Genomic DNA, 14,429 nt, shown 5'->3' with positions numbered 1-14,429 from the left:
TGGCTCCAGTTTTCCGACGAATTTTCCGGGGACGACTGAGGTTCGGCGTCAAAACGAGGCTTGACTCGATTTCATCAACAAAAACCTAAACACCAATTGTAGATCTTGTAATTTAGGTTTGTGTTTAGATCTAGTTTTTTTTTTTTTTTTAATAAATGTTTAGATCTAGTTAATTGTACATGTAATTGTAATTTTAATTTATAAAACTTATTAGACAATTATATATTTATACATTTCTATTAATTTTCCTTGTTTAATTTTGGTTTTTTGAATTTTTTGGGGTTTTTTCAGGTTTTGTAGGGTTAATGGTGGTGGTGTCGGTGGTGGTGGGGTGGGCTATTCTGGTGGTGTCGGTGGTTATGGGGTGGGGTTGTGGTGGTGTGGGTGGCGTGGGGGAGGTTTGGTGGGTTATTTGGTGGTTCTGGGTTGGGTTTGTTGGGACTGGGTGGGGAGATGGGACTGGGTTTGGTTTGGTGGGTCTGGGTGGGGTAGGGTGTCTGGGGAGATGGGTCTGGGTTTGGTTTGGTGGGTCTAGGTCTGGGTGGGGTGGGGTGGGGTGTTTGGTCTGGGTGGGGTGGGGTGTCTGGGTGTGGGGAAAAAAGGTTGGGGACGTGGTGGGTGGTGTGGGCTGGTGGAAGGGGTGGATCTGGGTGGGGATTATGGTGCCTTTTTTTTTAATTTTTTTTTATTTACTTTTCCGGCGGAAAATTCCGTCGGAACATCTCCCCCACTGACGGAAATTTCCGTCGGAACATATCCTACTCCGACGAAACCTTGCGACGGATTTTCACTTAAAGTCAACAAAAGCGCCGACAAAACATAATACGTCGGAATAGACCTTTCCGACGGAATATCGCGAAATTCCTACAAAGTGTAATGCGACGGTGCTTTCCGACGGAATTCCGTCAAAAATGGGCATTTCCGATGGAATTTCAGGGTTTTTCGACGGATTTTTTCCGTCATTGGTTGACTGTTTTCTAGTATTGTTAACTTGCAATTTGATTTCGACAACTCAGTTGCATGATGAATCTAATTGTACATTGCAATTTACTAACAAAATATGTGTTGTATAGGACCGGAAGACGAGGAGGGTGATTGGAATGGGTGCACATGAAGATAGACTGTATATTTTCCGTGGTGTCCTTCAAGTGAAGGTTCTAGGCTTCTAGCAATGGATGTAGAGTCTTCGTTTGATCTATGGCATCAACGGATGGATCACCCTTTAGAGACAGTATTGAAGTTGATTCCAATTGTGAGTAGTTCTTCTAGGAGACATAGTAATAAAGCATGTGATGTTAGTCCTCGTGCTAAACAATCTAGGTGTAGTTTTCCGATTAGTGAAAATAAAGCAAGTTGTATATTTGAACTTGTTCATATATATTTGTGGGGTTTGTAGAAAACACCTTTTTCTTATGGAACATATTATTTTTTAACAATAGTTGATGATTTCTCTAGAGGAGTTTAGATTTATTTGTTGAAAAATAAAACTGATGTTGAAAAAATGTTCTTGAATTTTGTTGCTATGATTAAACGTTAATTTGATCAAGTGATTAAAATTGTTGGAAGCGATAATGGAACGAAATTTAATTCCTTGCGTGATTATTTTGTTGAAAATGGCATGATTTTTGAGACATTGTGTGTGGGAACACCACAATAAAATAGAAGAGTTAAGAGGAAGCATCAACATATATTGAATGTGGCAAGGGCATTGAGATTTAAAGGTACTTTTCATTGAAATTTTGGGGAGAATGTGTTTTATTGGCTTGTCATTTGATAAATATAACTCCAACACCTTTGCTTGAAAATAAAACACCGTTTTAAATTTAGTTCAATAAACCACCATCATATGAGTATATTCGTGTTTTGGATTGTTTGTGCTATGCTCATAATCAAAGGAGTAAGGGAGATAAATTTACTAGTCGGAGTAGAAAGTGCGTGTTTTTGGGGTATCCATTTGGGAAGAAAGGATGGAGAGTTTATGACTTGGAAACCGAAGAAAGTTTTGTATCTCGAGATGTTAGTTTTTTTTAGAATAATTTTCCGTTTAGTACTCAGAATAATGTGGCGTTACCTAGGGAAAGTCAAGTGCCTATGGTGGACGGGTATTTTAGTGATGATGAGTGGCTTGGTGGAGGTGAGGAGAAAGATGCAGTGCGCTCTGCAACCAGGCTGCGGCAAGGAGAGGAAGGCCGCAACATGGCTGCGGAGGAGCCTACCCAGCCTACTGTACCTACTGTACAACCTACTAAGGGCCAGCAGGCGTGATCAGCCAGCAGCAGCTCGAGGCTACGTAGCAGTGGCAACAGGTGTGTGAGGGGGGTGTGAGCAGTGCACAGTTGACAGGAAAGAGTAGTGAGGGGCAGCAGTCAAGGGTGAGCGTGAGAGGTACGGAGCATCAGGGTGAACAAAATAGTGGGGTTGTGCGTGAAATTTTGGAGGTTGTTGAGGACATGGAGAAAGGAAAACGGATCAAAATTCCTTCAACGAAGTATCGGGATTTTGTTACACATACAATACGGAAACACAATCCATCGACGAGTACACCCGCAACATCATCTTTCCCAGGTACTCCTTATCCTCTCACATATTTTGTTGATTGTTCTCGTTTTTGTGAAAAACACAAAAGTATATTGCATCCATAACTGCAGGGCACGAGCCTAGAACTTTCAAAGATGCAATGAAATACTCAGGATGGAGAGATGCAATGGCCGCAGAAATTAAAACTATAGAAGAACAGGGTACTTGGGTGCTTGAGAAACTCCCACATGGAAAGAAGGCTCTCAGAAGCAAGTGGGTATATACAGAAAAGCGTGATGAACATGGTAATTTGTTGAGATTGAAGGCTGATTGGTGATCTTAGGGAACCATCAAGTGGAAGGAATTGGATTACAACGAAACATTTTGCTGCTGTAGCAAAGATGACTACTGTTAGGACTTTCCTAACAATAGCAGCAGTGAAGAATTGGGAGGTACATCAGATAGATGTGCATAATGCATTTTTACATGGAGACTTGGAGGAGGAAATTCACATGAAAATGCCTCCAGCTTTCAACAAAAATAACTTTGACTATGTGTACAGGATGAAAAAGTCGTAGTATGGCTTGAAACATGCTCCTAGGTGTTGGTTTGCTAAATTGACCGAGGCTTTGAAGAAATATTTATTCAAACAATCTCACTCTAATTATTCTTTGTCCACACTGACCGAAGAAAAATTGCAGTTGAATGTGTTGATATATGTTAATGATCTACTCGTTGCAGGAAATGATAAAAATTCTTTATCCAAGTTTAAAGCATATTTAGGTAACTGTTTTAAGATAAAGGACTTGGGAGTATTGAAGTATTTCCTAGGTCTTAAGGTGGCACAGAGTAAACAGGGATTTTATATTTGTCAACGGAAATATTCTCTTGACATTATTTCTGAAGCAGGACTTTTAGGAGCTAAGCCGACATATTTTCTGAAGGAACAGAATCATAAATTAGCTCTAGTAGGAGGCAGAGTATTGGAGGATGTGGAAAGTATAAGCGGCTAGTTGGGCGCCTAATCTATTTGTCAGTGACTAGATTTGGCATATCCTGCCCACATATTATCTCAGTTTATGCAGTCTCCGAAAAAGGCACATTGGGAAGCAGCACTTCGTGTGGTGCGCTACTTGAAGAAAAATCCGGGACATGGAATACTCCTTCGATCTGATAGTGCTTTGAAACTAGAGGGTTGGTGTGCCTCTGATTGGGCAAGTTGTCCTTTTACTAGGCGGTCATTGATAGGTTGGTTTGTGTTACTTGGTTTCCCCAGTGTCTTGGAAAACTAAGAAGCAACATATTATTTCTAAATCGTCTGCGGAAGCGGAATATGGGTTAATGGCGGCCATGACATGTGAATTAAAGTGGTTGAAACAATTATTAGGAGATTTGGGTGCAACATTCGCAGGTTATGAATTTATTTTGCGATAGTCAGTCAGCTCTATATATTGCTCAAAATCTGGTATTCCATGAGAGAACGAAACATATTGAAGTTGATATGCATTTAGTGAGAGATGCGATTAAAGATGGTTTGATTTCGCCGTCGTATGTTCCTACAAAGGAGCAGCTCGCGGACATTTTTACCAAGGCCTTGGGGAAGGCTCAATTCGAGTCTCTACTTGCCAAGTTGGGCATTCGGGATCTTCATGCTCCAACTTGAGGGGGATGTTAAGATAAGTTAGTATATATTAGCATATATTTAGGGAATATATTTTTATATTTCATTGTATTATCTTTTGGTATGATAGAGATTTCCCTAAGCTAAATATATTAGAATCCTACCTTAATTAGGTTGTTATGTATTTGTATAAATAGTTGATTGATGATGAATGAGAAGGATGAAATCTCACGTTTAATTTGACAAACCCTTTAATTTTAGGACGAAACTATGAAAACGGAATCACTCCCAGCTTTGAACAACAAAATTAAATTCGATGAGAATGGGGATTCCTCAAGTGAAGAAGATGTATGGGTTTCGTGCTTATTGTTAATTTGTGTTGATTGATATGGATTATGTATATTTGTGTTATCATTTGGGAATTGGAATTGAGAATTTGTATTGCTTTTTTTAATGAAGGCCAATGGAGATGAGTAGCAAAAAGCCGGTTAGTATATTCAGAGAAGTGATTCGAGTGCCTAAGAAGGTCAGCTTCATAACACCTGTATTTTACATATTACTTGTAATATATTATGAATACGAAACATTTCTAATGTAAGCAATTTTGTTGTTCATTACTTTCTAAGGGGGTTGGAATATTATAATTTCAATGCTCCTTTCTAGGGGGATTAGAATATTATGATTGTGATGATCCTTTTTAATTTTTAGCGACTTAGCGTTGTTCACTTGTTCCTTGTATGAAAGTCTCACCATCTATCTACCATTGGGATTTCTACAATTAAATTTTAACTATGGGATTAACCATGAAGTTGCCAATTTACGATCTTGTTAATCTAAAATTAGTGCCTAGCCATCTGTCTCTAGTTTTCCTTTGGCAATTAGATGTGTTTGAACTCTGAAACAGAGGAAGTCATCTGAAGTGAGCTCTTTGTTATTCCAATATATGAAGATTCATCTTTATTCAGTGCTTTCTTAGGCAGTTCACTTCAATATGCAGTTCACTTTTCTATGTGCATTACTGATATCTTCAGTGCATAAGACAGTTACTGTGTACCAGAACAATTGGAGAGACTTACCATTTATTGGACTTACCATTTTTTTTATGTTTTCTGAGGGTGGTTGACAGATTAGATTTTCTGTTTCTTGGGATGAGAGGTAAAACTCAGATGTGTTGAATGAAACATGACCAATATCTAAGCTTCTGCGAGAACTTTTTATGATGTGAATTGCAAGAGTGATAAGTTAGAGGATTCTGGTTTATCATTCTTTATATCTATGTTACTCTAACTCGACTAGAAGTGTCAAGACACAGGTATGTATTCAAGTGTGTTAGACGTAGCCATTTTCTAGTTTTTTTTTTCTTTTTTTCTCCTGAAGTTGTCCCAAAAGGAAGTATCCAAAGTCACACCAATGTTGAGCGTCTAGTATTTGATATGGCTACTTTAGAGCAAATGAAAAGTCGGAGTAACATAGGTTGATGTTATTCCCTTGGAATTATATTATCCCTTTGAATGTTTAGGCTGATTTAAGTAAGCTTTGTTTGGTCTTTATCTCAAGGCTAACTAACTCTTATAATGTAATTGAAATAGGTAGTACGCGATCCACGATTTGAATCTCTTTGTGGCAATCTTGATGAAGAGGGGTAAGGTTAGTTCTAGTTTGAATTTAATATGTCATTATGTGGGTTTATTTTCTTGTTTTAGATGCCCGTTTATTGTTTAATTCATCTATTTATTTTTGTTATAAATTATCAGTGAATATTTTCATGTTATAGTCGAGCCTATGCCAGAATTTCACGTTTGTTGATCTTTAAGAATAATTTATTCTGACATTGATAATAAATTTATTCATTTGATTCTTATTTTTATTATTTCTGTGGATAACGGAAGGGTACATCTTAGTGATAGGTGATGAAATTTTTGTACAAACCTCACAGCATTGTATGATATGAAGTAAAAATATGATAACCTAACTATGATCTAACACACATTTGATGAAAGTTGCATTTTTACATCATTCAAATATTGACATGAACTTTGTGTACAATGCAGGTTCAAGAAGAGATATAAATGCATCTATGAAGTGAACCTTCCCACTGAAAAGCAAGTATGTTTATTTGGCTATCTGGTGCTGTGAGTGGATCTTTTAACAACAAGGTGCGTGAAAAGTACAAAGATCCTCCAGCTCGGTGGTGGGAGATCTTCTGGTCTATTGCTTGGGGAGTATGGCTTGGTAGGAATGCTTGGAGGCATGAAAGAAAAAAGAAAGACTCGAGGGATCTTATCTTGAAGGCTCTGAGCTTGATTGGAGAATATGAACAAGCAAATGAAGCTAGTAGTGTGAGTGTGAAGGGTACCAACTACTAAGCTACCTAGCTAGTGGACTACTCCAAGGTCAGCTGGGATTGGGGGGCGTAATGCGGGATTCCGTGGGTGATGTTGTAGCAGCTACTTGTATGCAAGTACAAGGTTTGTGTGGGGTGGATGTGGCTGAAGCATGACCTATATAAGGGAAAAATACCCTCATGACTTCCCCCCCCCCCCACAAACTGATGTTGCAGCGTAACTTTTACTAAACCCTAACTTTGTTTTCAGTTTTTTTTGATTTCGCTTTGCCTTGTGTAAATTGTTGTTGTTAGTGCATATCATTGTGAAACGCATGTGATGTGTGTGGGTGTGAGTCCCTACAAGTGTTTGTTGTTGGATTATGATGATTGCATGTGTTGTTTTGGAATCTTGGATTATGCTTAGTTATGTGAAAGACGGTTTCTTGTGTACACTTCTGGTTTTTGATACTGTTGGATGGTTGTATGTGTACGTTGCTGGATATTGATTTAGTATGCCTGGTTATTTAGTTGTGCATTGATTCTGTTGGATGGTTTGTGTTGGATGGATTCTGGTGGATGTTCTTTGTTGGATTTGGTGGGTGTTTGTGGTGTTGGAATGGCCAAAGGAATGCATGATTGATGGATGATGGGTTATGTTGGATGGTTGTTTGTGTACAGTCCCATTTGAATGTTGCCTAGTTGTGCTTGCAAGTCAGTGTCTGTGTGTTTGTGTACGAGTCCCCCATAAAGTATGTTGTGTGTGAATAAATTCCAAATGATGAAGGGACTCACTTTGAGTTGGATGTGTAGGTTTGTTTTGCTCCAACAAGTGTCTTTTAACTCTTGTTGTTGAGGTAACAACCTACACCATGCCACTGAAAAAAAAAAAGTAAAATCCCTGATGGAATTCATAGGTCAATATTCATACTGAAATTCATTGAATAGACTTCAAAAACTTACATTTTCACATTCCCTACATATAATCATTTATTACATGACTGCCTGAAAAAAGGAAATTATATCTACCAAAATACACATAACCAAATCATTATAAGCATCAACAAAAAACCAGTTGCTTACTTTACACAAAAACCAGTTGTGAGTCCATATTTGGTTATGTGTGGAAGTCATGTTGTCATTGAATGATGGTGTTGTACCTAGTCTGCATCAACATGTAGTCTACAATATGTTGATTAGTTGGAATAAAAAGTGTGTTGAGGTGTTCAACTGCTTGTTGAATGAGTTCCCTTTCAACTTCCAAAAACTCTGGCAGAAGACCTAGGTTGTCCAACCTTTTCTTGCCCATGTGAGGTGGATTGAAGTTGTCCCCCCCCCCCCTTCTTTCTCTAGAATCTTTTTCATTACACTTTGCAAAGTGATCCATGAGTACTTGTTGAGTACTGGATCAAACCATTCATAAGCCTGATAGACTTTCTCTATTAACTCATCAATTTTAGTGGGAAATGACTGGTATTGCAAGGATTGAATGACCTTGAACAAACCAAGATCCAATACATTAAGATCTGGAGATTGTGCTGGCTGGAATATCATTTGGATGTTGAATCCATGTGTTGTACATGCTGCAATGAACTCTTCATCCCTTGGAATTTGATGTGGATTAGCATTGTCCCATTGAATGTATATGTCCTTAGACAGACGGGGATGCCATTTCCTGTGTAGTGCTAGAATGATATTTGTCAATAGCATTTTCCTGATTTCTTCTTTGGTCACACTTTGCCTATCCTTTGTCTCCATCACCCCTGTATCTCTGTTCTTGCTTTTCTTCTTTGCCATTTGCTGGTAGGTGAATGGAAAAATTTTATACTTACCATCATGTAGCATATTGCCACTTAAGTCATAAAGGGGCTTACCAATCATCCCCATGAACATAGCCTTAATCTTGTATCTCTTGGACTGCTGACATCTGTATGGGTTTTCTTCCTTTGGTAAGAGGTAGAACCTCCTTATTTCTGGATTCATATAGAACCATTTTTCATCTATGTGTATAACTTGTTGCATACTAATGAAAGTTGGATCTCCAACTGCTGGGATTGGGTGAATATGGGCTAATGCCCACTTGAGTTTTGCCACTTTGTCATTTGATGTGAGTGCTGGATGGTTGGCGGTTGTATGTGTTCTTAATCTGCCCTTTTTCTTCAATCTATGGAGGTATCCATGTGATACTTTCAGATAAGCTGCATAACTCCTCTCTGTTGTCCTTTTGTATAGAGGCACTGATTGCAAGTAATCATTAGTAATAATTCTGGGTTTGGGTCCTGTTTTCCCCAATTTTTTGCTTCTGACATCAATGACATTCCCTTGTGCTATACTTTGTTTCACAAACTGCAAGACCCTCATTGATGTGCTTATGTGTATCCCATATTTTTTTGCCATTTGTAACAAACACCTTCTGGGTAGTTCCCCACCATGCATGTGTAGTAGGAAGTCATCAACAATTTGGCGTTTCTGCTGCACTGTTAATTGCTTTCTACTTGTTGGTTGTGCCTCTGCTTCATGTTCTTCTACACTGCTGTCCCCCTCACTGTCTTCATCCATGCTGTCATCATCTGTGTTGTACTCAAATGGCCCCTCATTTATTAGTTGGTCTATGTCAAAAAAATCCTGATCATAGTACTCCTCCATGTGTTGTGTGTTCCTGATGTATGAGTTTTATACCATGTTTTATCCCGGTTTTACAATGCATATTTGCATGGTTTTGGGCTCTTTGGAGCCATTTCTTGCTAACAATCTCTTCTCTAGTGTGTTCGATCTATTTTTGTGAGTTTCATAGGAATAAGGAGTTTCTTGGATGAATCGGACGTACTTGGACATGTATAGAAGAGGCTAGTGCATGAAGATGAAGATTTTCCCCATGCCCTGTTGACCCTAGCTTACCCGGTCAAACAGGGCAAAGAAGGGTAAACTAGATATGGAGTATATGCTGCAGACTCCACGTGCCCGGTTGGGCATAGCTCGCCCGGTGGGACCGGGCACTAAAGAGTTAGAAGATAGCTATGAAAATAGAAAAGGCAGCAGTCAGCTTTGATTTGTCTTGCGCGCCCGATCGAGCATGGTCCGCCCGGTGGGACTGGGCACAGGGTGGAAGAAGATTAACGAAGAAGAATTGGGTCGTACTCCAGCCGCCCGATCGGGCATCCCACGCCTGGTTGGACCGGGCATTGCTTTGCGGAACCCGATTTGCTTATTTTCGCAATTCTATCTTTTTGGGGGTATAAATACCCTTTGTAATCACAATTATAAAACACATTATTATATTCTCTAGTATTAGTTTTCTCTAAGAACCCTAGTTTTGTTCTCTTTTAAGCAATTTAATTTCTACTCTAAGCTTTGATTATTGTTCATCAACAATTTGAGTTCTTTCAATTGAAGCAATTTTGGTATTCATCTATCTCACTTCTCTTTCATTTATTTTGCTTATTGATTATGTTTTCTCTATTAAATCTTGTTATTGGTTTTGCTATTATGTGTGAGTAGATTCATAATCCAAGATCTTGCAAAGCCCAGATGATTCATGTTTAGATTTAATCTTTAATTTCTCCAATAATATTTCCAATTGACATGCTTGATTGATTGTGTTTATGCCAATACTAGATTAGGAATAATTGGTATTGTTAATATCCCTTTGTTCTTATTGCAACGGAAGTTGATTATTAACGGGATTTGGGTATTTCAATTAAGGGTTTGAAGGTCATCACGGAAGTAGATGATTGAATGATTAGGAAGTTAAGTATTGTGTTTAATGTCCCTTATTTGCTTGATTCCATGGAAATAGGTTTGATAGTTGATTTGGTAAGCCATTGATAACTCGGGAGAGACCTTTGGTATTGATTAGGGAATGCTTTCCCTCTTGTTGATTGAATTGTTATTGGGGGTAGATTTATTTATGCATTGATTATATTCGTGGTAATGCTTGATATTAAATGTTTTAGTTCATTGATTTATCATTTTGCTTAGATTAATTGAGTCCTTTAATTATTAGTTCTTAGAAGTTCATCACCATTGAATTGTTAATTGCTTAGTAATTATTTGAGTCTATTTAATTAGGTGAACCTTAGTCTCTTGGGATTCGATCCTTACTTGCCCGTCTACATAGTAGTGGTCTCGTTAGGTTTATTTTTGTTAGGTACGCGACACGCCTATCAAACTTTGGCGCCATTGCCGGGGACTAACGATTTCTTTCTGATTATTTGTGGTTCGTTTTTACTAAGCTTTATTCGTTGCTTCGGCTATTGTTTCTTGTGTTTTTGATATTCTCCTTTTAGTTCTTTGTTGCATGCAAACACGACGTTCAGGGTCAGACGATTTATCACCTTTTGATTTTGAAATCGAAGCAACTGTAAGGAAACGAAGAGGTAGAAGAAGAGGGAGAAATCAAAACAATAGAAACATGGAAGACGACACGAAATCCCTTTTGGAGTACGGTATTCCTGATACGACAACCGGACTCCTCTCTAGCATTTTAAGACCACCTGTCATTGCTCAAAACTTCGAATTGAAACCACATTTCATTCAATTCATCTCCAATGATTCATTTGCTGGCACACCACATGATTGCCCAGTAAGTCATATCGATAGTTTCTTGGAGAAATGTGATACTATGAAAATGAATGGTGTTACAGATGATGCTATCAGACTTCGCCTTTTCCCTTTCTCACTACGGGATAGGGCGAAAGAATGGTTGAGAGATGAAGGCATTGGTTCATTTGATACATGGGAAAAGCTGGTGAAAGCTTTCCTGGTCAAGTTCTTGGGACAAGAAAAGACTGCAAGGTTAAGGAACGAACTATCTACCTTCAGGCAGTCAGAAGATGAGTCCCTTTATGAGGTATGGAGGAGATTTAAGCGATTGCAGAGGCAATGCCCTCACCATGGTAATCCCGAATGGATGTTGGTTCAAACCTTCTATAATGGCCTAAACCATGAGTTCCGAATCTACATTGATGCTGCATCAGGGGGTTCTCTCTTGACAAAGAACCTAACTGAGGAAAAGGAGCTAACTGAGAAGATGGCGGCCAATGATAACTATCATCCAGGAGGCCGACATAATGTGAAAAAGGGAGGTAAATTAGATGTTGATGCTCTAATTCTTTTGACTAGCTCTGTGCAGGCATTGACAAGCAAGTTTGATAAACTCCAAGCTGGAACATCTACTAGTTCACCGAAGATTTGTCAAATGTGTAATGTGCGGGGTCACATTACAAAATTCCAGTGAGATGTCAATTGAGGAAGCCAATGCATTCTACACCTCTAATCCCAAAAGTCCATATGATCCCCATTCTAACACATACAATGAAGGTTGGAAGCACCACCCAAATTTCTCCTACAAAAATAACCAAGCCCAACAAAATCCACCTCCACCACCACCTCGAAACAACAACTACAATACACCACCCGGTTACCAACCAAGGCCACATCTAGTCCAACAACCTGTGCAACCACCTCCTCAAAAATCCAAACTTAAACTAATGGTTGAAAATTTTATCACCACAACCAACAATTCCATCCAACAACAAAATAGTTCCATATAACAGTTACAAGCCCAAAGTAAGCTCATGGAAAATTAGATAAGTCAACTTTCTCATCAAGTTGGCCAATCTTTAAAGACACCGGGCACTTTTCCAGGTTAGACAGAGCAACCACAAAAAGGGCATATGAATGTTGTAACCTTGAGGAGTGGAAAGCAATTAGAAAATCCTCCTATCAAGGAGCCATCAAAGGAAGTTGTTGAAGGGGTAGGCGAAGGTGAGAAGGTGATTGATAGTCCGATGATCAAGGAAGAACCAAAGGAAGCAAATCCACCACCACCTCTTGTTCCATATGTGCCAAAGGTTCCTTTTCCGCAGAGGTTAGCCCAAGCCAAGTTAGAGAAAAAGTATGGAAAATTTTTGGATATTTTGAAAAAGCTTCATATTAATATTTCATTCTTAGATACAATATCCGAGATGCCATCTTATGCAAAAATTTTAAAGGGTATGCTCTCTAATAAGAAAAGGCTAGAAGAGAATGCTACAATTGCTTTGACTGCAGAGTGTAGTGCAATTTTGAAAAACACTCTTCCTAAGAAATTAGGCGATCCAGGTAGCTATTCAATTCCAGTGAAACTTGGAGATATTGAAATTAACAGGGCATTATGTGATCTTGGTGCAAGTGTAAGTCTTATGCCACTTTCCATTTGTAAGAAGCTTTAAATGGGTGAACTTAAGCCTACACGCATATCTCTACAACTTGCAGATAGGTCGGTTAAGTTCCCTTTGGGTGTACTTGAGGATGTGCCTCTTCGCGTAGGGAAATTCTTTATTCCCTGCGATTTTGTTGTGATAGAGATGGAGGAGGATGCACATGTTCCCATTATTCTTGGTAGACCTTTCTTAGCCACTACAGGTGAAATTATTGATATGAAAAATGGAAAATCACCTTTGAGGTTGGCGACGAGAAAATGGAGTATTCACTTTTGCATGCTATGGGCACTCCTTCTATGGGAGAAACTGTTTGTCAAGTGGATGTCCTTGATGATCTACAGAGTGAGCAACTCCCCTTGAGCAAAACAGATGATGCACTTGAAACAGTGCTAATGGGGAACGATAATGATGAAGATTGGGAATCAAAAGAGTACACAAGGCTACTTGAGGAAGCAAAAGCCAACCCAATCACTACTCCAATCAGAGAAGTACTTAGTGCAGCGAGTGTTGGGGAGAGTACTACGCCTCCCGAGGTAGAGTTGAAACCCCTTCCCTCTAATCTTAAATATGCATATCTTGGTCCTAATAATTCATACCCTGTTATTGTTAATGCTGAACTCAAGGACACAAAATTATAGCAACTGCTCACTGTTTTGAGAAAATATAAAAGTGTTATTGGGTACACCATTGATGATATTAAGGGTATTAATCCTTCTTTTTGTATGCATAAAATCATCCTTGAGGACGATCATGCCTCTTCTGTAGAACCTCAAAGACGACTTAATCCAAATATGATGGAGGTAGTGAAAAAAGAGGTTCTTACATTGCTTGCTGCAGGAATAATTTACCCTATCTCAAATAGTAAGCGGGTTAGCCCTGTACAAGTAGTACCAAAAAAAGGAGGTATGACCATTGTCAAGAATGACAAGGGTGAGCCAGTAGCCACTAGGACTGTCACAGGGTGGCGTATGTGCATTGATTATAGAAAATTAAATAAGGCCACCCGGAAGGACCATTTCCCCCTACCCTTTATTGATCAGATGCTTGAACGTTTGGCTAAGCATTCCTTTTTCTGTTATTTGGATGGATATTCTGGTTTTTTCCACATTCATATTCGTCCTTGTAATCAGGAAAAGACTACATTCACATGTCCATATGGCACTTTTGCATATCGCAGGATGTCATTTGGATTATGCAATGCCCCAGCCACGTTTCAACGTTGTATGATGGCAATTTTTTCAGGTCTCATAGAGAATTCTATGGAAGTATTTATGGATGATTTTTCTGTCTATGGAACATCTTTCGACGCATGTCTTGAAAATTTTAAAAAGGTGCTCCATAGATGTCAGGAAGTCAATCTGATTTTAAACTGGGAAAAATGTCATTTTATGGTACAACAAGGAATTGTCTTAGGTCATGTTGTGTCAAATAAGGGTATTGAAGTTGATAAGGAAAAAATAGAGGTCATAGAGCGATTACCCCCTCCGAATTTTGTAAAAGGAGTTCGAAGTTTCCTTGGTCATGCAGGTTTTTACCGTCGTTTCATTAAGGATTTTTCGAAAATTGCTTGACCTCTAACTGAGCTTTTAGCTAAGGATGCTCCATTTATTTTCACTGAAGCTTGTCTTGAGGCTTTTAACAGGTTGAAGGAAGCTCTGATCTCTGCTCCTGTTATGCAACCCCCGGATTGGACCTTACCATTTGAAATCATGTGTGATGGTAGTGATTATGCGGTAGGAGCCGTTTAGGGGCATTGAAAGGATAA

At 38.9% G+C, this 14,429-nt stretch overlaps 3 protein-coding genes across 3 annotated transcripts; 2 read left to right on the top strand and 1 right to left on the bottom strand.

The window, feature by feature from the left end:
* Positions 1-2,450: 2,450 nt before the first annotated feature.
* On the top strand, positions 2,451-4,180 carry LOC110719189. The gene is made up of 5 exons (XM_021898091.1): positions 2,451-2,565; positions 2,649-2,822; positions 3,259-3,497; positions 3,594-3,731; positions 3,929-4,180. The coding sequence occupies exons 1-5, from the start codon at positions 2,451-2,453 to the stop codon at positions 4,178-4,180; spliced, it is 918 nt and encodes a 305-aa protein (XP_021753783.1).
* A 3,562-nt stretch (positions 4,181-7,742) lies between these two features.
* LOC110719188 lies at positions 7,743-9,107 on the bottom strand. Its single transcript, XM_021898090.1, has one exon. The coding sequence runs from the start codon at positions 9,105-9,107 to the stop codon at positions 7,743-7,745; it is 1,365 nt and encodes a 454-aa protein (XP_021753782.1).
* A 3,029-nt stretch (positions 9,108-12,136) lies between these two features.
* LOC110719187 lies at positions 12,137-12,673 on the top strand. The gene has a single exon (XM_021898089.1). The coding sequence runs from the start codon at positions 12,137-12,139 to the stop codon at positions 12,671-12,673; it is 537 nt and encodes a 178-aa protein (XP_021753781.1).
* The last annotated feature ends 1,756 nt before the right edge of the window (positions 12,674-14,429 follow it).

Source organism: Chenopodium quinoa, unplaced genomic scaffold (genome assembly GCF_001683475.1).
Source record: "Chenopodium quinoa cultivar QQ74 unplaced genomic scaffold, ASM168347v1, whole genome shotgun sequence".
In the NCBI taxonomy this organism is placed as follows: domain Eukaryota; kingdom Viridiplantae; phylum Streptophyta; class Magnoliopsida; order Caryophyllales; family Amaranthaceae; genus Chenopodium; species Chenopodium quinoa.
Note: the sequence above shows the minus strand (reverse complement) of the source record. Positions and strands in the feature narration are given on the sequence as shown.

Excerpts from the sequence above, each read along its gene's own strand:
- LOC110719189 (XM_021898091.1), top strand. The coding sequence starts at position 2,451 with ATGGAGAAAGGAAAACGGATCAAAATTCCTTCAACGAAGTATCGGGAT. Across the intron at positions 2,566-2,648 it reads CGCAACATCATCTTTCCCAG|GGCACGAGCCTAGAACTTTC; the intron begins GTACTCCTTATC and ends CCATAACTGCAG. Across the intron at positions 3,498-3,593 it reads TAGCTCTAGTAGGAGGCAGA|TTTATGCAGTCTCCGAAAAA; the intron begins GTATTGGAGGAT and ends ATATTATCTCAG.
- LOC110719188 (XM_021898090.1), bottom strand. The coding sequence starts at position 9,107 with ATGGAGGAGTACTATGATCAGGATTTTTTTGACATAGACCAACTAATA.
- LOC110719187 (XM_021898089.1), top strand. The coding sequence starts at position 12,137 with ATGAATGTTGTAACCTTGAGGAGTGGAAAGCAATTAGAAAATCCTCCT.